Here is a 20,634-nt window from a genome sequence, read left to right on the forward strand (position 1 = left end):
GGGACCTCATGCTCTTTTTGAGCCTCCATGAGCATGTGGTGCAGACATGTATGCAGGCAAAACACCCTCCAAATGTAAAATAAAAAAAACAAAAATAAAATCTGAAACCATTTCTTCATGGGTTCATGCTGATGAGATAGGGAAAGATCTAATCAGTTGAAAGATCTGTTGTGGAGTTGGCCTGTCATGAGGGCTGACATCTTAGAGATGCTCTGTTAGTGCAGAGGGTGCTCAGGCTTCCTTGACCACACACAATGAGAAGTGCATTGGCTCTGTGCAGTTGAGGTCCCTGGGCTGGGACAGTTTGCAAGAAACAGCTACTCCTCACTACCTGTTCCCTTAGTGAGGCGTGGGACCTACACATGCCCAAGAGCTTCTTGGAAATCCTAAGACCCAGGCAACTGTGTGTGAGATGCCTGCTCTCTACAGAGGAAGTACTCGCTTCCTCTCTGTGGTGGCAGGGTGGTGTCTGTAAAGGGACGTGAGGCAGAACACGTAGCCTGCTCACAGAATAAGGCGTTATTGATGCCATTTTTGTTCCCCAGGAGAGAAGCCACCTTTCAGAAAGAAGCAAGAGGGAGGGGATCTAAGGTGTGACCCAACTGTAGAGTGCTCACTTAGCACACCAGGACCTCTGCTCAAGCCTCAGAGCAGCAAAAACAATCAAAATTAAAAACAAAAAACAACTGAGACAGAGTTCCCAGCTTACAGTTGCCAGGGACATATGGACTATATGGGGCAAAAAGATCCTGAGGGAACTGTGGGCTTGACTCAGAAACCCTAAGGTTCTGTGGCCCCCCGAGAGCAGAAGCCCTGGGCTCTTGGGTTTTTGATAAGCAGCTCCCCACCTCAGGAAGGCTGAGTGACCCAGAGCCGTGAGAGGAAACATTCATAGGAAGGCTAAGTCTGAAGCCATATACAGCCTCTGTCACTTGCTTTTCTTTCAACCCTTTCAACATGTGAAAGGCTTACAGGCCACATGGAGTTCTGGCTAGCCTGGCCACCCTGCTGACCTGACCCACGATTTGAGACTGCTGCAGAGCTGTGTTTGGGGACCTCTGGCTCCTCCCAGTACCTATCCTTGGATATTCTGCTTCCAGGCCTGAATCTTCTCTCCCATTCCAGCAGTGATCCCCTCAGCTCTTTCCCCATGTTCTGTGGGGATATGGCCCTTCTTATAGGTCCACCATCTTCCCCCTCTCTTACAAGGAGGAAAGGGTCAAATTGTCCAGCTGTCTCTCAGTCTGGTCTTGACCCATATTCCCAGCCTCTCATCTTTCCCAGGTCGCTAGCCCCTGAACCTCTCTTTCCCTCAGCTCACCCAGAGCTCAGATGTTGCAAGTGGGGCTGGACAGTCCCACCCACTGCATCTCCAGAGCCCCCTCTGAAACCTGAAAGGAAGAGACTCAGGTTAAAGCTGAGAGCAGCATCAGACAGAGAAGGATGCTTCAGAGGGTCTAGAATTGGTCTTCTTCCTCACCAAGGACAGGCCTCTCTGCCCTGGCTAGTGGGTCCCTTCCCTGCTCTACAGCCAGGGGGGTGGGGGGTGGGGGCACAGAGGAGAGGCCTTCTCACACAGACACAGAGCTTCACCTCACTGTGGCAACCCAGCAGCCAGGGCCACCTCAGCCCTCAGGATGAAGAGTTTCTTCAGCAGCACTGTGACTCACATCCTCTGGGCAGACAGTAACACCCACATCTCAGACTGCTCTTTCCTTCTATTTGATCACCTTTCAGGGAATGCAGTTCCCCTCTGGGAAGTTCCCCTGGCCAGCACCCCTCCTCCATCAAAGTATGTCTACAGTGCCTGCGGTCACACTGGCTGCTGGCATCCTACTACTGAATACAGGACAGCCCATCACAATAAATACCAAAGGGCTGTCCAGTGCAAAGTACCCACGGTGCTAAGGTTGAAAAACATCCGTTAGGGCCAACTGCCACCTCTGCCCTACCGTGCCCGTCCATGTTTCTATTGCGGTCTTTGAACAGCTGACTAGAAGACACTATGATCAAGATCAGACTTCCAATGGTCTGATTTGAGTGTCACTGCTGCTGGGTGCAGGGAACAGGGGGGGCTTGCAATGACGGGCTGTGACGGCGTGAGGAATTGCGTAACTATTGTGTGGGAAGTTCTTGAGATAGATCTGTACATGACCGGACTTGACTCAGCTCTGAGCTCAGCACAGTGGGCCAGCAGTGCGGCAAGTGTGAGCAAGGGTCCAGGGGCAGAAGCAGGGGAAGAAAGAAAGGGGAGGGAGAGGGAAGGAGAGGGAGAGACAGGGAGGGGGGGAGAGACAGGGAGAGGGAAGGACAGGAGGGAGAGGGAGGGGAAGGAGGACAGTAAGAGGGAGAGAGAGGGGAAGAGGGGGAGGGAGAGAAAGAGAAAGAGAAAATCCACCCCCATTGCTCAGTGCCTGTCTCCCAGAGGCACAAGGAGGTTGAGCACAAAGCATACAACAGAACCAGACTCCCTGGATTTAAACTCCAGCTCTGCTCTGTGTTAGCTGTGTGTCCTTAGTGTAGTTTCGTCACATCTCTGTGCTTGTTTTTTACAAAATGGAGGTTATGGGGCCTACTTAGTGAGGTTATCATGAGAACAACTGAAGGACCACCTTTAAGGGACTTAGAATACTTACAGGAGAATATGAAGGCTGTAAGGGTTTGTGTGGTGGACAGCACTATGGCTGTTGGCATCCCCAGAGAGATAGGAGGCTGGTCTCAAGCTTAGAGTCAGCTCAGCCCCAGAGGTGCTAGGCTAGGGGTGGGAGGCAGGTTCTCAGCTGAGGTTATTTCTGTCACTGGCCAAGCCAGGTCACTTAGGGCAAGGCCACACTTCCTCTGCAGACCAGGCTCCTCCCTTGTCAAATAAGAAGGGCTGAGCTAACATCAGGCTCCTCCCAGCAGCCTCTGGGTTCCAGAGATGTCTCTTTCTCCGGGGTGCTTGGTCCTGCCCCTCATCAGCCCAGGGTCAGCCCAGGGTGGTATTCGGGTGTCACTGTCACCTGCTGCCTCCCAGTGGCCAGGCTCCCCTATTCCTCCCCTCCCACCCCAGCTCAGCCCTTCACTTGCCAGCCAACCTTGCTTTCCTTAGCCACGAAAGGAAGACAGTCTAGTCTCGTGTGCCAGGTTTACAAGGTGCAGGGAGAGGAGGTAATTTGAGGGCAGGTGCAATATAAACATTTAAGATAATATCATGATTAATTACCACTTCCGGCAGAAGCCTTTCAGGCCTGTTTTATGGCAAAGAACAAATTCCCAGTGAATGTCTTTTCACTGTGGGCAAAGCTACTTTGAGAGATGGGCCACCCAGCCTCACTCCCTCAGAGAAGTACTCAGAACAGACAAGAGTACCCAGTGTGGATAGACAGAGTCCACATCAGAGAGCCCCTTCCATGACACTTTTTGCCTGGGCATCTGACCTCCTTGCTGTGGGGTCACTCTCCCCCTCCAGGTATGAATGGGCTGCCAAATCCTCATATCTTTCTGCTGCTACCCTCCCCTAACCTCTGCTCTTTTCAAATCTGTGGGTTCGACCGGCTGGGGAACACAAATATTTGTAAGAGAACTGCATCTGTACTGACCATGGACAGACTGTTTTGTCTTTAATCCCTAAACAATGCAGCAAGTCCAGCAACTTCTGACCACAGGGCTTCCCTGGTCTCTGATGCAGGCGATGTGAGAAGACACAGTGTGAGGAGGGCTGTGCAGCGCTGTGCTACATTCCCTGTGAGGTCTTGACTGTCCAGATTTCAGTACACATGGGGGATGGGAGGGTCCTGAACCGACCCCTCACAGATTCCCACCCACTCTCCTCCTAAAGGTCTCCTTCACCATCCCCTCTAGATGGGGTGACCTTAGGAGACTGTGTTGAGTTTGCAGCCCTATCTCCTTGCTGCAGAGGGTGGGGTTTGACAGATGGGATGCTGGGCAAGTAAGTGCTTGTTGGAGAATTGAATGGCGCCTTCCTTGGGTAATGGGTCCACTCTGCACTATACTAGCTGAGCCACATATCTGTGTCCTACCCTTGCTACTTTCATCCTCTCCTCATGATAAATGGAAAAACCCAGCCAGGCTTGTGAGAAGTGTCTGCAAAGCACAGAAACGGGCAGACTAGCACCACTGCGTTTGGCTCAGGAATGTCACTCCATCATGGTCATTCTCAAGTCTGGCTCCTGAGAGGACATTTTGGATAGGTCTCTTATGAGTGTTGAGAGAATGGCTGCTCTCATACATGCAACTCACTGGCTTGCCTGTCCTCAGACACAGCGAGCAGCAGGTCTGGCCACCTTCACCCCAGCACTGGCCTCCCACCATTTCTTACTAGCTAGGAAGTCTCCACGGCAGACACACCCATTCCAGCTTTGCTTGCCTCCACCCCCTACCCCCCAGTCTCTCAGGCTCCTGCCCAACAGCTGCCTCCTAAGGGCTGCCTAACCTACCTCCTTAGGTTTCTCCTCTCCTCTACTGATACCTTACATGTTTCTAAAAGAAATCTGGAATAATAATAATAATAAAAATCCCAACACAAACAGCAACCTTAGGCAAGCCATCCAGCCATTAGGACTTCTCTCTTCTCTACCTACCGAGTCTACTCTCTCTCCCTTCCTCTCTTCAAACGAATGCAAGGAGGCGTCTTCACACACTGCACATCTAACGGGGTGAGCGGTCCAGTTTAGACTGAGTCTCTGCTCCTTTACTGCTGAGTGTGAGCCTATGACAAGCACTGCCCTTGGTACAAGGACACAGTGGAGAACAAGTCTGACAAAGACCCTCATCCTTCAAGACCTCAGATCTTCCCTCCACCTTGTGACATTGCTGTTTCTGGGTTCTATATTCTATACTGGTGCTTTGTGGTTTTTTTGTTTTGTTTTGTTTTGTTTTGTTTTGTTTTGTTTTGTTTTGTTTTGAGACAGGGTTTCTCTGTATAGCCCTGGCTGTCCTGGAACTCACTTTGTAGACCAGGCTGGCCTCGAACTCAGAAATCCGCCTGCCTCTGCCTCCCAAGTGCTGGGATTAAAGGCGTGTGCCACCACGCCCGGCTTATACTGGTGTTTTGGAAACAGGGTCTTATGTAGACCACACTGGTCTCAGACTTGCTATGAGGCCAAGGTCCTAGAACTCCGGAACCTCTTGTCTCCACTTCTTAAACCTCCACCGGGATTCTAGGTGTGTACCACCATGCCCTTCACTCCTGTTTGGTTTTAGATGTCAGCTTCTCTTCCTAGGGTCCTTTCCATCTGTCACTGGGGATGTCCAAGAGCTGACCTTTGCTCTCTTTACGTCACAGACCTTCCCCCGTGCCCACCTGTATAGCAGTGACCATCATTTACTTACTCTTCAGCCTGTGAACAAGAAACCACTCAGAGCCGCGAGCATCTCTGCACACCTCCAAAGGTGGCCAACAACCCGATTCCTGCCCACTTCACGCCTATAAACTAATTCCTCATACCTTACACCTACAGACAAACTAACTCCTGCCGCCTTGCACCTACTAGCTGCTCCCCTGAACCAGACATGTAAAAGCCATTTTTGAACCCTTTTCCCTCATGTCCCCATACTGAACTTAGACTAAATTATACTTATTTGTGTATGGGGGAGGTTACATGTGTATTCTGGCATGTATGTGGTGATCAGAGGAAAACTTGTAGGGATCTATCTATTCTTGTCTTCTGCCATGTGGGTCCTGGGGACTAAACTCAGGTTGTTAGGCTTGGTGGCAGGCACCTCAGACTCTGACCCATCTCTCCAGCAGGCAGCATTTGTTCTTATGACATTAGTCTGAGTGTCTGACCCCAGCTCACACTCTCAGATCCATCTACTCCAGGTGCATTAATATTTCCAAAGATGCAGATCTGACCAGACCTACCCTCCTCCACAGGCTCAAAGGTCCTCATGATACCCACCCCCTACCCCTACCTACCCATCTGGCTATGCCAGGACAAGCTGGGGGCTGGCTATGCTGTAGATCCAAGATGTTCATGCAAGGACTATAGCAGACCAGTTCTGGCTTGCTGTGAACTTCCAACTTCTTTTCTACCCCAGCCTACCTTCCAGACATGCCGCAATACTCATCCTTCTCAAAGGATGTGGCTCTCTGCAATCTGGGCATCTTACTGGCTCCCCTGCAGGCCCCCCTGCCCTGCCGTTAGAACATTAGCGTCTAATTAGCTGTCATTAGCTCACCATGACCACAGTTAGGACGGGGCCTGACCCACTGCTTGTGTCAGCTCCAGCTACCCTCAGAAACAGTTGAGGAGCTTGCTTGGCATCCCAAACCAGAACCTGGGTATCCAGGGACCCTCAATGTAGAGCAAGCTCATCTCCCTACTTCCTCCCATCTTGTCCTATAGACTTTACATCTGCAGATTCCCCAAAACAGCTGGCTGTAAAGGACACACCTTAGTGGTAGCTGTTCTGAGCACTTAGTAAAAACAAGGTTTGGGATTTGTTCCAAGCATGGGCTCACAGTTGCCATGTTAGATCCTGGAAAAATCCCATCAGGGCTGCTGCAGCTCAGCATGACTCAGCAGCCAAGCCTTCCTAGGGACTTGATGCTCCCCAGCATCGGGCGTGGCCCCTACAGCCAAGCTCCGCCTACTTGGAAGAAGCCCAGCTCTGATTCTAGTCTGGTTCCCTGGTCCCGAGAGGCACTCACACTCACTGTCTAGCCTCATCAGCCTGGGTAGTGAGCATGTCTGACAGGAGGGCTGACTACCTCCACTCCATGAGCCCTGTGAAAGTGGGAATTGTTAAAAGAGTGTGGGTCAGGAAAGGAAGGCAGCCTGAGGCTATGGAAACAAAGAGCTTGGCTGAGATGCCACCATTCACCAGTACATGACCTTGCCCACGGGTCATTTCATCAGCCTGAGTCTGTAAAATAGAACTCACCACCAACGTCATAAACACACGTAAGATGCCCAGTGTAAAGGAGGCACTGCGACAGCCTCCAGGTCTGTCCCTCACCTGTGTTCCTCTTCTCTCAGAACAAGGAGGTGAATGCCACAGTCGCTTCCGGTCTAAACACCCAGAGAAAGCACAGTGGGGGCAGATCTGAGGTTTGCAATGGGGAGAAGGAAGCCAGGCCTCGAGCTCCTGCAGCACCTCAGGGTGAGATGCCATGTTTACTTAAATTGACCTGGGATCTCCAGGGACAGGAAGCCGTTACAGTCTGGAACTGGACTATGCTGTAAGTGGCTGGCGTGTGAGAACATAAAAACTGCACGACAGGGTGGCACTGGGGAAGGCTCCTCTTCTCTGACCATTTCCCCCACTGCCTGCCCACTTGCCTAGCAACAGATGTGGAGCTCTCAGGAGCCCCAAATACTATATAAATGAAATCCCACTATAGTGATCAGTATAAATGTCTGTGCTGCTTGGGAAACAGTCAAGATAGCCTACCACAGTAGCACCATCCTATGGCCCTGGGATTCTAGAATTCCAGCTGGGAGGGAAGATGGTCAGTTGATGTCAGTGATGGACACTGAGGTGGCACCATGAGTGTGTGTGGGTGATGGTATATATGGGGAGTGGCATAGCACACTTACCTTCTGGGGGGCGTTGATGACACCAGTGTTATAGCCAAACTGCAGTGATCCGAGCACTGCTCCTCCCACAGCCAACATGAGGCGGCCAGTCACCTTCTGCAGGAAGAAACCACAGGGTTACAGGCATGTCTGGGCCCAGAGTACTACAGAGCAAAGTCAATGCTGGCAGGTTCCCATGTTCAGATACGCCTCGCCTGACTCCTGGCAACACACTTGTCCTTCTCCCAGGAAACCTGGCTACTTCCTGGCCTCAGGTGCCCAAACCTGCCCAGCTGACTTCTAGACTTCTCTGAGGAGAGAGAGAGCAATCAGGTTTTTCTTTATGCAGTTAGAGAGGCTTTGGCTTTCCAAGGTCTCACTCCCCAGGTAGGAGTGATACTTACATTTCAGGTAGCCCCTCCCACGTTGCGGGAAGATGAGGAACCAACCTGCCCTCCCTCACCAGGAAGGCCAAACTGAATGAAAGGGACAGTGCAGATGGGGAAGAAAGGCTCTGGATTCAAAGCCAAGGGCAATGGCCCAAGTCTAGCCAATAGGAACTCTAGCAGGCTAGCTGGGTCTCCCTGCCCCACTGCCTCCCTACCCTCCATGTGCCTATCTGCAAAATGGGAACAGTCACATTGTTCAGCACTGGAGACATGACCCTGCCCTTCTCTAGCCTTCCTACCCTTCACTACGGAGAAAACAAAAGTTCTTGAGAGCTCAGAGCAAGAATCAAAGTTCCAATCTACTCAGGGGTCTGCAGCAGCATCAGGATCAGAACACACGGCCCTGGAGTCCTAATAAAGTGCTCCTCACACCAACGCCCCCACCCCTACCCCCTGCAAACCATGAGCTTTCATTTCAGGGTGAATTGTACCAGATAATAGAAATACGATTCAAAAAGTACATGACCCGAAGTGACTAAGGGTTGAAGGCAGCAGGAAGGGATGAGGTCAGCAGGTGAAAGGGCCTGTTTACACAGAGGTGGAAGGCCAGTGAGGTGTCCACCCGAATAGACAAAGTTAGGGACTCTCCAGCTCTTCAAATGAAGAAGCCAAGAAATGTAACTTGAGGCAGGCCCTTAACTGGCTGTGGGAAAAGAGAGCTGAGGAATCATGCCAAAACTAATGAAATAAGACCAGCATCTATGGATGCAGAACACCTGCATGGCGCTGGGCTGGGATATTTGGGTCCAAGAGGGAAGCATAAGATCAGGAGCCCTGTGAGACTATCTAGGATAGTGTGGGATAGTTTTAGCTGGGTTTCAGCCTTGTGTGAGTGTCTGGGCCTGTCTCCCCACAGTACCCAGAAGCAGCCCTGACTTCTAGATGGTTAGACAGAGCTGGGCGTAGCCCTTAAGCAGACTTGTTCCTAGGTCTTCTCATTTTCCAGAAGCCTGAAAGACAAGGATTGCCAAAGCTATAGTTCTCACATGAAACTCTGAGAAAGAGGAAGGCCTGTGTCTGCTCCAGTGGACACAGCTCAGAATGCTGGAGCCTGCCTTCTAATGGTCTGCCTGTCTGTTTCTCCTTGACTGACCTTGCAAAGTCATCCTTTACTGTGCCACTTCCCTCCAACTCCCATCCTCTGTGAACTCAATCAAAAGGCACGGCCTCTCAAATCTCCTGTCTCCCAGCTCTCTAGGGAGCCTCCAGTCCCAGGGCTGCGGGGTGAGTGGGCAGGGAGCACATGACAAGCTTCTGGGGAGCCACAGCCAAACCAAGGGTCATCAGGTGACCAGTGGGACTTATGAGGCTGTGGTAAACATCAGTGACGGGGCTCAATGGTGACAGCTGAGCCCCATCATATGCTGGGCTATCTGCTGAGTAACATGCTCAGGGTTGCTCAGGTGTAATACTTAGGGCATGCAAATATGCATTTTTCTAGTATACATTAGAATAAAAATGATATTAGCACATACCTATGGTTTAGTGAGCTGTGGCATAGCGGTATAATGGAATATATAAAGGATACATCTGGATGGATTGGTTTGGGACATTCTCCAAGTTACAAGGACAAGTTTAAAGCAAGCTTGATCAGTATTCATATCGAATGCCACCTTTGATATAAAAATTGGAGGGGAGAATATGAAGAACGACTTAAAAGCACGTACAAAAAGAACAATGAAGGTTGGCTACGGCGGCCCACACGTCAATCCCAACAGCTGAGAAGCAGAGGCAAGCAGATTTGAGTTCAAGACCAGCTTGGTCTAGGTAATAATGAACACTGAGGGTCCTGGGTGGCCAGCAAGAGGCAAGATAAAAAGGAGCCTTCAGTTTAGACCCTTTTGTGGGTTCTTGAATTCTGAACTCAGTACTCACCCACAATGAATTTTTATAAACCAATGATTTCATATTGCTTACAACAAGGCAATTTAATAAAAAAAATGGTAAGAGAAAAATAATATAGACTTGTCAAAAACTTATGCTGGTACAGCATGGGTAGAGGAGGGAGGGAGGAGGTGGGTGCTGTGTCGGCAGACCCTGTTTCACATGGAGCCACCTAGGCCCACGTCTTCTATAAGGCCCTGTTCAATTGGCAGGTCAAGATCCAACTTTATTGGAGAAGACCTGCCTAATGTCAAGGAGACAGCAAGTAGTCAAGTGAGCGCGGGTTGGGGAGGCAGAGCCAGTGACCGCCCACAGTGTGTGGACTTCAATAGAGGTGCTTGGGGAACTAAGGAAGCCGTGGAGGGATCGCCTTGGGGGCCAATCAAAATTCAACTCCCAGTAGGTGACTTTGAAATCAGCTCAAAGGACAAGTACACAGTCTGCCAACTGGGAAAGTAGTGGCAAGACAACATTCCAGGTAGACAGAACAGTCTGTGCAGTGGTGGACATAGGGTGGCTGATACAGCCAGGTTAAGAAAACGAGGCTCAGTCAGACTCAGTATAGCTGCAGGGGCGGAACAGAGCTCCTGCCCCTTGGTAGACACACAGCTGAGATCTGTCACCTGCCCCAGCCCTCTCCCCAGCCCACAGTACCCCATTTACCACACTTGATCACTGCTGACTTAGACTTATGGGGAATAAGTCCACCAGTTCCCTTTACCTTGTTGTTAGGGCCCGAGGGGGCAACCCTACCTCTGAGGAAATAGGGACAGCTCACTGTCCAGTTCCATGTTAGTGTCCATATTGGGCCTGGGAAATCTCAATCAACAAGTGTTTGCTGACTGAGGTCAGGACAGGAAGCCACCCTCAACTGGGCCACCACTGTCCATCTGCTGCCATTAGCCTGCAGATGAGATTGAAATCCATGAACTCAACATGTGGTATTCTTACCAGGCTGAAGTGCATGTGGTGATATAGAAGGGATGCAAACTTCACTTTGAGAATGCTGGTGGTAACATCTCACGGTCTTCCAAGCCCTTCCCTCAATGTGTTCTCTACAGCCTATAGCTTAATCTGCCATCGACTGGGAACTCTGAGAAAGAGATATGGCTTTGCTGTCTCTGCAGCAGAATAATGCCCAGGGAGAACACGGGCAAAGACCCAACTCCCAACTTACTGTTTGGATAAAACTCGTTCCACACGTTTTGTCAGAACCCTAATGCTGGAACATAAGCGCTGAGAAGTGGAAGTGGCTGATCCCCTCCCCAAGCCCTCTGTGGCACATCCACGGGGATGCAGAAGACCTGAGTCAGGTGTAGCGTTCAATACTCTTAGGTGCACCCTGGGCTCTCAGTTCACCGGAACACCTGAGCTCAGGCCTTAGCATACAGGAGGGTCTTCCATGTGCCCCTCCCCCACCTCGGTAAGAAACCTGAGTAACCAGTGGCCTGGTGAAGTGTTAAGTGGGGAACCTTCCTTTCCATTATCTGAAAGGATAGATAGCCCAGGCCACAGGCCAGTGTGTAGCCTGTCTTTTAACCCCACCAGTCTGGCCTGGCCTGCAGCAGGCTCTCAGTCAATATTGGCAGAGGGCGAGAGGGCATGTGACACCACCACTAGGAGGCAGAGACGGGGTATTATGCTTTGTGGGAGGAGAGTCCCAACTCAGATGTCACTGAGTCTACTGCTTCCTCTAGTCTTCAGGTGTGCTGCAACATGACCCACTCTGCTTTTTAGCCCTAGGAGGCAGGGAGGATGTTCAGTCCCCTTTACACGCTTGTTTATTAGACATTTCTTTTCTAAGAATACATTTGAATGAAGTTCTGGGTATTTAAAAAAAATCCAGAGCTATTTCAGACCCATGTGCCATCTTCACTGGATAAAGAACGACAGTGAGGTTGAAGAACAGGGAGCTGATTTCCTCCGTAAACCTAAGGGTAGGTAGGACCTGAGTTTCTCTGGCCTCCTAGATGGCTGTTTGACTCCTTCAAGCCTCCCAAATCTTACAGTGATGGTCTAATCTGGGAACACCAACACTGACCTTCATGTGACCTTAGGCCCTGATTCCTCTTCAATTTCCTTAAAGCCTTCTAGTGATGTTCAGATTTGCATGACTGACTCCTGGGCACTCTGTCTCTAAGGGGGGAGGAGTGGGAACGGGGCACTTATCAGAAGCACCAGTGAGGTACCAGGCACCCTGCCAGGGGCTGCTCACATCCTGATTTAACTACCATGAACACTCTCTACTCCACACTCTAGAAGAGATTGCTCCTGCTCTAGAGAATGGAAGGTTCAAAGGGAAAGGCGCCTACCCTGGAGTTCTTGGACTTCTCTGAAGCTCCAAATAGGGTGTGGGGAGGTGAGTGGGAAGGGGAGGGCCTCTGGTACCATAGGCTCTGCCCTTCCTGGTCATGTTCTCTCCTCTACTTCCCTGTACTGGTTCCTGAAGGAAGCAAGATTTCTACCTGGTGCTTTCTATGTAGGTCAAATTCCACTCCAGCAATTCTCTAAGCCTTGTCAATTCCGAACCAGCAGCCGTAGTCTGGGGACCTTTTGGCCCTTTTTACTGGGTTTTATTCTAAGCCAAGGGTGGCTGACAATCACCCCTGGCTAGGCTAACAGACGAGGTCCCACCTACCAGCTAGGAGTGGGCTTTACATTGCTAAAGGATGGGGTTGAGGGAGGGGGATATATGAAAGCTACATTAAATTAGAACTTCCATGACCATTAACAAAATCCTGCTTTTGTGCTACAGTGGCTCAGCTGTAGTTGAGACAAGCTAAGACACACAGATCTTGCCACAAAACCAACAATATTTACTATCCTGTCCTTTATAGAAAATTTGTCTGCCTGAAACATAACTCCTTGCGCTGCTGGATGCAAAGTCAATACCTGAACTGTGCCGGATTCTCAAAGCCTTTCAGGTAAAATTCACACCACCCTCCTTAAGCAGCTGAAAAGGGTATTCTACACATGGTGGGCAAACAGCTACCTCCTTAGCCTGTACGAGTGGACCCAGGAGGATAAAGGGACCCCAAAGAAACAGACGCCTCTATGGTATACTCGGTAGTATGTTGGCACCAATTCAGCAGAGATAAAATTAATATAAGGGCATAGACAAATGTCACTGTCACTCTTAGTAAGTTTAAGCTTCATCTCTTCCACTTTGGTGAGTTTATGAAAATCCTTTCTTTACATCTTCCATTCTCTTTGAGGTTTTCCTAAGGCACTGCTGAATGAAGATTGTGTTTGAACATGCTCCCAGAACTACCTGAGTGAATGCAGATTTTGTTATTAACTGAAGCAAATTCCTGCCTGTGTGACTTGATATGTTCGTTGGCAGCCAGGGCAGAAATGAATATATGTAATGCGTCCAGTGGCCAGTAGTGCTCTTTAAAAAGGTACAGGGTCCCTTTCTCAAACACAGCAAAACACGTCTGCAATGGAATAGTATGCAGTTGTTGGAAAGAATGCAAAACATCTGTACGTGCTGGAAATAAAGCCCTGGGGTGGCTCATTAGAAAGAGATAAACCAAAAACAAAAGCCCCAGGCGTAATTATATTGTATTTGAAAAAGAGTTCACGACCCAAAGTTCCCTGAGTTGCTGGAGGTAAAGGCAATGCCCTGACTGCGCAGGACACTGAGTACTTACTTTGGGTTGGTGAATGGGACTGGCTGCGTTACACCAAAGTGTGAGCCATTAAACCAATATTGCACTCGGGCACACATCTATACACAAAAGGGGTCCCGGGAGCAAGCACTAACCGTGACAGCAGGAGACAGATGAATTTGTTCTTCTACTTTTATGCTTCTCCTTGGTTTGCTCCATTACTTCTGTGATTTTTAAAATCCAATTTTATTTTTCATTCCCATCTGGGAATTTTACTGGACATAACCCCAGGGCCTGGCGAGCCCACCACACTGCCTTCAGAAGTGTTGGGGAGAATGGCAATTCCAGTGCGGCACTCTAGATGAAGGTTTAACTTAGCTGGGAGACATGGCTCCCAGATTAGTGAACAGGTCTGCTTTTACAAGTAAAAGTTTAGAGGAGTGGGGAAAAAAATGATATTATGGTAGGGTAACCTCCCTGGTCATGTAAGACATTCTTCCAGGGATTAGGTGATGGGGACAAGGACAGGGCCAACAGACTAACCCACACATGAGGCAGTGAGAGGCAACTGCCAGTGGGCATGATATGCTAATAGCTCTGCAGTACAGAGGTCCTGGATACTCTGGCTGTTGGGGATAAAGGTAGTGCTGAGACCAGAGGCCAAGTGTCTGGGTGAGGATGAAGATGGCACTATGGCCACACAGTACAGTGCCAACACAAGGATGCAGCTCACAACACTGATGGCAAAGCTAGCTAAACAGGCTACTAAGGCCCATACTAAGGCCAGTGCCCAGCTGAAGGAAAATATTTCAGCAGCTAACACTACTATCCAGAGAGCTGATGCTGAGGATGCCACACCATACTAGCCATGTGACTGATATGGCCACCATTGGCAGCACCCAAGGCTGTGGTGTGGACCATGGGTATGGGGTGGGATGCTGAAGACTTACTCTGGCACACTTGGGGGCCACCTGGAGTCACCATGGCTCAAGCCATGGCTCAAGCTGGGGGAAAGCCACAGCTTGATGCTCAAGGAAAGCTAAGAGGCACTGTTTCCTTCATCCCTTTAGCTGGGTTCCTCATCTTTCCTTCAGCAGCATGCCTCACAAACACCTGAACTCCTGACACCTGCTGCTGTGAAAACAGGCCAGAGAGCTAACAGCCCTCAAACTTTGGTATAGAGAATCTACAAAAGTGAGCAGAGGCTGGGGACATGACAAGGTAAGAAAGCAGTTTCAGGGGCTGGTGCAGTGGCTCAGCGGGTAAGAGCACTGACTGCTCTTCTGAAGGTCCTGAGTTCAAATCCTAGCAACCACATGGTGGCTCACAACCCTCTGTAATGAGATCTGATGTCCTCTTCTGGAGTGTCTGAAGACAGCTACAGTGTACTTACATATAATAATAAATAAATAAATAAATAAATAAATAAATAAATAAATCTTTAAAAAAGAAAAAGAAAGCAGTTTCAGAGTAGACCTTCCCTGGACACTCCCAATTTCAAGACAGGGGACATGAGCTGTGGATTAAGCAATTTGGACAAATGTTCTGAGCAGTAAACTCAACTAGATAGTCAACACCTTCATCATCTGGGGTCTGGCAGGAATGCTCTGCCTTTTCTGGATGTCAAAGCCTTGGGGGAAGCGAAGGCCAGGCTGGAGGCCCAGTAGCCCCTGGCTCAGCTACTGCAAATCTCAGTGTTTCTGCATAAGCTACTGTGCCAGGCTTGGTGACTGAGTGACACAGCCTCGGGCTCCCCTCCACTCCTCCCTGGGAGGGAGGTAACAATTGGAGATTTGTTTTGGGCTAGGCCAGCCTGGACACAACCTCTCTCAGCCATTGAGTCCCGCCAGGAGCTTTCCTGGCCTCTGCTATCCTGGGACAGTGGTTGCTAGACTGAATGGCTTTGTCACCTCTGTACCCAGGAGAGAGGTGAGGGGTGAGGCTGCAGGCCCCAAGCCAATGTTGCACACTTTCCCCTTTGTTCCAGGCCTCCTAGCTCCGCCAGTGGGGGTGGGGGATGTTGATGTTTGTTCCCTTGGTGCTGGAGCAGATCTCTAGGCACTGATGCCCTGTATACAGGAGGTACCCAGTAAAGCTGCACTCCCTGAAGTCACAAGCTGATTAGAGGGGGATTTGGGGCTGACCCAGCCAGGAGGAAGGTAAGGTAGAACCCAAGGGTGGCTTGACACTAGATAAGAATCATCTTGGGGTTGTTTACATTGCCTACACATCTCAGCTGAGAGGAGAAGGGGGTCAAGGGGGTCTTTTCACTTATGATAGCCCCCACCCTGATGGAGAGCAAGAGGACACAGTCTTAACCACAATTACCAAAGAAAGAAGCTGAAGCTCCCAGGAAATCCACTTCCCTTCACAGAAGCTTCCTCACGTGTGCGCGCAGCCCTGAGTCCCACTGTACCCAGAAATGGCTTGGCAGTCCTGAAGTCTGGGGACTTCTGCCCACTTGGGATGGGTGGAAGATGGTACAGAATGCAGGATAAGAGAGGGGAACTCCGTCAACACATCAAAGTGCCTCAAATCTTGGCTCTGACTGGCCTCAGTCTCCTCCTCTGTAAAAGGGAGTGTGACTAACCCATGGCCAGGTCTCTTCTTCAGTTGCCTTTATCTTCACACTACCTGCAAAGGTTGGCTGCGTGTTTGGGGGGAGACGCAGCACATAAACTTGATAAAATTACTTTCCTCTGAACTTTAAGGTCATCATAGCAGGAAACTCCCATTTCTCCCACAGTGCAGTTGTTAAGGCCTCACATATTAGACAAAGGCTGAGCTGTACATGCCCTCAGCACCATGTGGTGCTTTCCTAACTACCTGAGTGGCCATCAGAAACTGAAACAGAAGCCCAAGGTAGGACAGGCAGCCACACTGGCTGGCTTAGCTCTGGCTCTGGCACCCTGCCCATCCCTCAATGTTCTTTCTCCACACCAGATTCCTGACCTGGGAGAGCTTTAATGACTTCCCTAAGTAACACTCACAGTTCAGCATCCTGACCTCCAAAAGCACTTGCTGCTCAGAGGTAGCTTTCGGCGGAGGTTGAAGGTTGCTGACATTTATTCAGGGCCCAGTGAGGCATGGGAAGTCAAGGAAACATTTGGGACATCTAATAGGGACTGACAGACACACTTTGGGTCTATTCTCTCCAAATTCTTTCTTTCTTTCTTTCTTTCTTTCTTTCTTTCTTTCTTTCTTTCTTTCTTTCTTTCTATCTATCTACTTACTATAGTAAGACAGGATCTTATTATGGCATAGCTACTAGCCTGGAACTCACTATATAAACAAGGCCAGCCTCAAACTTAAGAGATCTATCTGCTAGCATGCCTGCCTTCACTTACTTACTTGTGTAGAATGGGGAGAGACACATGCTAGTATGCACATGGTGGTCAGAGGACAACTTGCAGGAATCAGTTCTCACCTTCTACCTAGTGAGTCCCAGGAATGAACAAAGATCTTCATGCATGGCTGTCAAGTGCCTTTACCCATTCAGCCATCTCTCTAGGCTTTTCCGGACTAAATTCCTACCGTCTAATAATTAGGACTGCTGTCATTCTGCAGATGAAGCAACTCAGCTAAGTGAAAATTCAAAACCTCACTGTGAATCTCAGATACTTATGATCTTCTACTACCGTATCCTGAAGAACCCTGTGATTTTTAAGTAGTTTTATGTTGCGTGCAGAGGTTGAGCCTAGCCAGGACGGCCAGGAGGAGGTGAGCCCCTGCTAGCCAGGAGCTTCCACCTGCCCCTCCCTATTTTCATTACTAAGCTCATTACTACAGAGTACACCAGAGGCTTGCCAGACCTCTAAACAGCTCTCCAGGACTCCGTTTTAATATACAACACAAAAGGTTGTGGCCTTGATTAGGAAATCAGCCACCTCCAAAGAAAGGGAAGGACTTTTCCCAAGAATGTACACAAGATAACTAAAATGTGCCTAAACTAGGTATAGTGGCACCATGCCTTCAATCCCAGCATTCAGGAGGCAGAGGCAGGCGGATCTGAGTCTGAAGTCAGTCTGGTCTACAGAGCCAGTCCCAGGACAGCCAGAGCTACACAGAGAAACCCTGTCTCAGGAGGGGGAATTCTATTGTTGAAAATAACAGTGCGAGTGCATGAATTCATCGCTATAGATATAAGCTGTGGGGAAGGAGGGATTGATCTATAGATGGAGCCAGCAGGGAAAGTCTGGGAAGCTCAGCAGAGTAAGCGCACCCATCCACCTGCCTGCGGTGGCATTTACTCTCCCTGCTGCTCACAATTTAGGAAACACTAGTGAGACCAGCCCAGACCTTAGGAACTGTGTGACTTTAGGAAACTTACTTCCCTTTAGTGTGTTCCTGGTAAGGAAGCACAGGACGACATGGAAAAAGCAGTTTAGCCATGAGCCAGGTGATCAAAGAGTGTCGATTTTTTACCCTCTTCTCTACTCAGAATATTCACCTTATCAGCTCAAAAAATAAATATCAAGCGGAGTGTGGTGGTACCCAGCCTTACAGCCTTCGCGAAGCAGAGACAGGACAGGCGGATCTCTGTGAGTATGAGGCCAGCCTGGTCTACATATGAACTCTAGGGCAGACAGGGCTGGGGGATGAGGTCTCCGAAACAAAAGCAAAATCCATGGAATCTGAAAGACGGGAGATTAACCTAGGTCTGAGAGAAAAGTTCGGAGAAACCAAAGTTCGGAGTTTAAGTGGCATCTGAGAGACTCCCGGGCCTCAGGTTTTGTTTTGTTTTGTTTTGTCTTTTTACTTAGTTACATTCTATCTCTATCACTGTGGCCCTGCAGAGACTGTCAGTACGACCATCCGGAGTCAACTGGAGCTTCCTTTCCTGAGTCCCACCAAAACACCCCCACTGCTCAGTAAAGGCAGCCAGGGATTTAACACATGCCCGCACTGTTCTTAACTTTAAACAGGTAAGGGGACGGAGGGGGGCATGAAAGTGCGCATCCTTGAGCCTTCCTACATACTAAGACGGGAAAATCCTATTTTATTTTAATTTAAAAGGGACTAGAACTAACTCTACACAAAGCAAAGGCGGGACAAGAAAGAAACAATGTCGCACATCCAGGAGGGGTTCCGTAAATCCGGCCCATACAGGGCAAGCTTGATCACAGGTGAAGAGATCGTATCCAGTCAGTAGCTGGCCCCGGGGAAAGGCCCCACATCCCTGGAGGACTGCGCATCGTGAGGTCCTCAGAGCTCGTCAGCCCCCGACCCTGGCCTGGAGGAAGTGCCTTCTCCTCCTGGCCACCCCCAAGGCCCGGGTTCCGGGCGCGGCGCGGGCTCCAGGCGGGTCCCGCCTCCTCCGCTCCTAGCCGGGGCCTGGCCGGGGGCTCGGCTCTTTTAGCCAATGGGCGCCGCGCTCCGGCCCCCTCCCCCGCGCGGGAGGAGCCGCCGAGGTCGTGCGCGACGTGCGGCGCCTGGGCCCCTGATCCGCGGCCCCCGCCCCGACCGCGTGAAGCGCGCGGCGGCTGCGTGAGGAAGCGGGGACTCGGACAGGCGCCCGGGCCCACGCTCGGCAGCACATCCCTGCCCGGGGCTCCCAGCCCCGTTACTCACCTTGCTGCTGGGATCCATGGCCGCGCTGCGCTCGAAGCTCTAGCTGTGCCGGCTGCGAGACGGAGAACGGACGCGCTCTAACTATGCGTCTCCCGCCAGATCTCCACGCCCTGACGCACTTAAGACCCCGTAGCTTAGATCGGCACTCCACAAGCAAGCCTCTGCTCTTGGGGGAGAGCGCGCGGAGCTGCCTTTTTATAGGACCGCCGCCATTGGTCCTGGGGTGTAGGTGGGCCAGGAGGGGGCGGGGCCTGGGGAGCACGTCCGGGGCGGGACTCCGAGGGAGGTGGGGAGGGACAGAGGGCTCCTGACCGCAGTCTAGCTCTGGATGCTAGAACCTGCAGTCCCAGGGTGTGCGGGGCACCCGTTGGGGGCGCTCGCTGTGTGGCTCTGAGCTGGTTTGCACACCTCTCTGAGTCTCAGTGGCCACTAGCAAAATGGTAGCGCTTGGTGCGGGGCTGTAAGCCAGCGCTAGGACTCTGGCTTCCTAAGTTGCGGGATAACTTTGGTAGACTAGTCATAATAATAGTACAACCTCCTGGGTTATTAGGAAGATTAAACGAGTTAGTATTTGGATGGTGTTTACAACCGCGTGTGTTCTGTGTAAAGTGGCATTAAGTTCATTAGAGAGACCACGGGAGGTCTGGCTCCGAAGCTGAATTCTCTCTCCTTGTTCTGTGTTCCTGTGCCCAAGGCCAAGCTCTTCTTTTGCTCCTAGACACCATGCCCACCACTTCTCTAAGCTGTAAAACCACCGCCTCCCTCCATTTCTGACTTTATGGTGACACCTAAGTGTGAAGACCAGAGAGGCTGGGTGTCTAAATGGTTAAGGACACAGAACACCTTGGCATTGAACCAGCTCACCTATAAACCGCCTCTAGCTGGTCCTGGGCAAGCTCCCAGCCAATGATCAGCGGGTTTCTCCTGGATAAAATTAGATTTGTTATCAAACCCTGGGCTATGAGAATTACAGGTGAGCTCCTGGAGTGGTGAGTAGGACAGTCGATAGCCTCTGTGGTCCCTCCAGTCCATGTCCCATCTAGGTTCACCTGAAGGAGGGATCTGGGAATCTGTTAGAGACAGGAAGCTAAGCTGTGTGCCAGGTGTTGGCCTAGGAGGACACCCTAATTGAGCATGGATCCCTGAAAAGTAAAGCATGTGGAACTGGTGAGTCTGGGGTGCCCCTTCCTCCCCTTCCCTGATCACCACCTTGCCCCGTTTCTTCTGCTGACTGCAAGACCTGTCTCCTCTGCTCTTGCTTTCTCCAACCCTGGACCTGTTTCTTTCCTTCAATACATATGATGCCAGGGCTGGAACAAGGCCCAAGCCTGGTCACCCAGGCCCTTTCCTAGGGTACCAGTTCACAAATTCAGTCACCCCCATTATAGAACTGCATGCCTATATCTCAGTCAACAAGTCACCAATCGGCCATCTTTTTTCTCCTCTATGACGGTCCAGTGCTAGTCAGTGTCCCTAGGACAGAAGCATGAGAGCCTGTTGCTAGCTTCAGGGAGTCCCCAAGCTGGAGGGACAGGGAGAGGGGCAGTGTAAACCATATCAAGGATGAATACAGGGTAAGTCTCCAGAGAGAAGTGT

General features: G+C 50.5%; 1 protein-coding gene across 1 annotated transcript in view; it reads right to left on the minus strand.

The window, feature by feature from the left end:
- The window catches only part of Slc2a1 (solute carrier family 2 member 1), a 28,965-nt gene extending 9,715 nt beyond the window's left edge, over positions 1-19,250 (minus strand). Inside the window, exons 1-2 of the mRNA XM_021159357.2 lie at positions 19,039-19,250; positions 7,545-7,640 (exon numbers count right to left, since the gene is read on the minus strand). Of these exons, the coding sequence (XP_021015016.1) occupies positions 7,545-7,640; positions 19,039-19,056 (114 nt within the window). The 5' untranslated portion in view covers positions 19,057-19,250. The remainder of the gene's footprint in view (positions 1-7,544; positions 7,641-19,038) is intronic.
- Between the last annotated feature and the right edge of the window lie 1,384 nt (positions 19,251-20,634).

The sequence above is a fragment of the Mus caroli genome, unplaced genomic scaffold (assembly GCF_978045245.1).
Source record: "Mus caroli unplaced genomic scaffold, Mus_caroli_1 scaffold_6, whole genome shotgun sequence".
Lineage (NCBI taxonomy): Eukaryota > Metazoa > Chordata > Mammalia > Rodentia > Muridae > Mus > Mus caroli.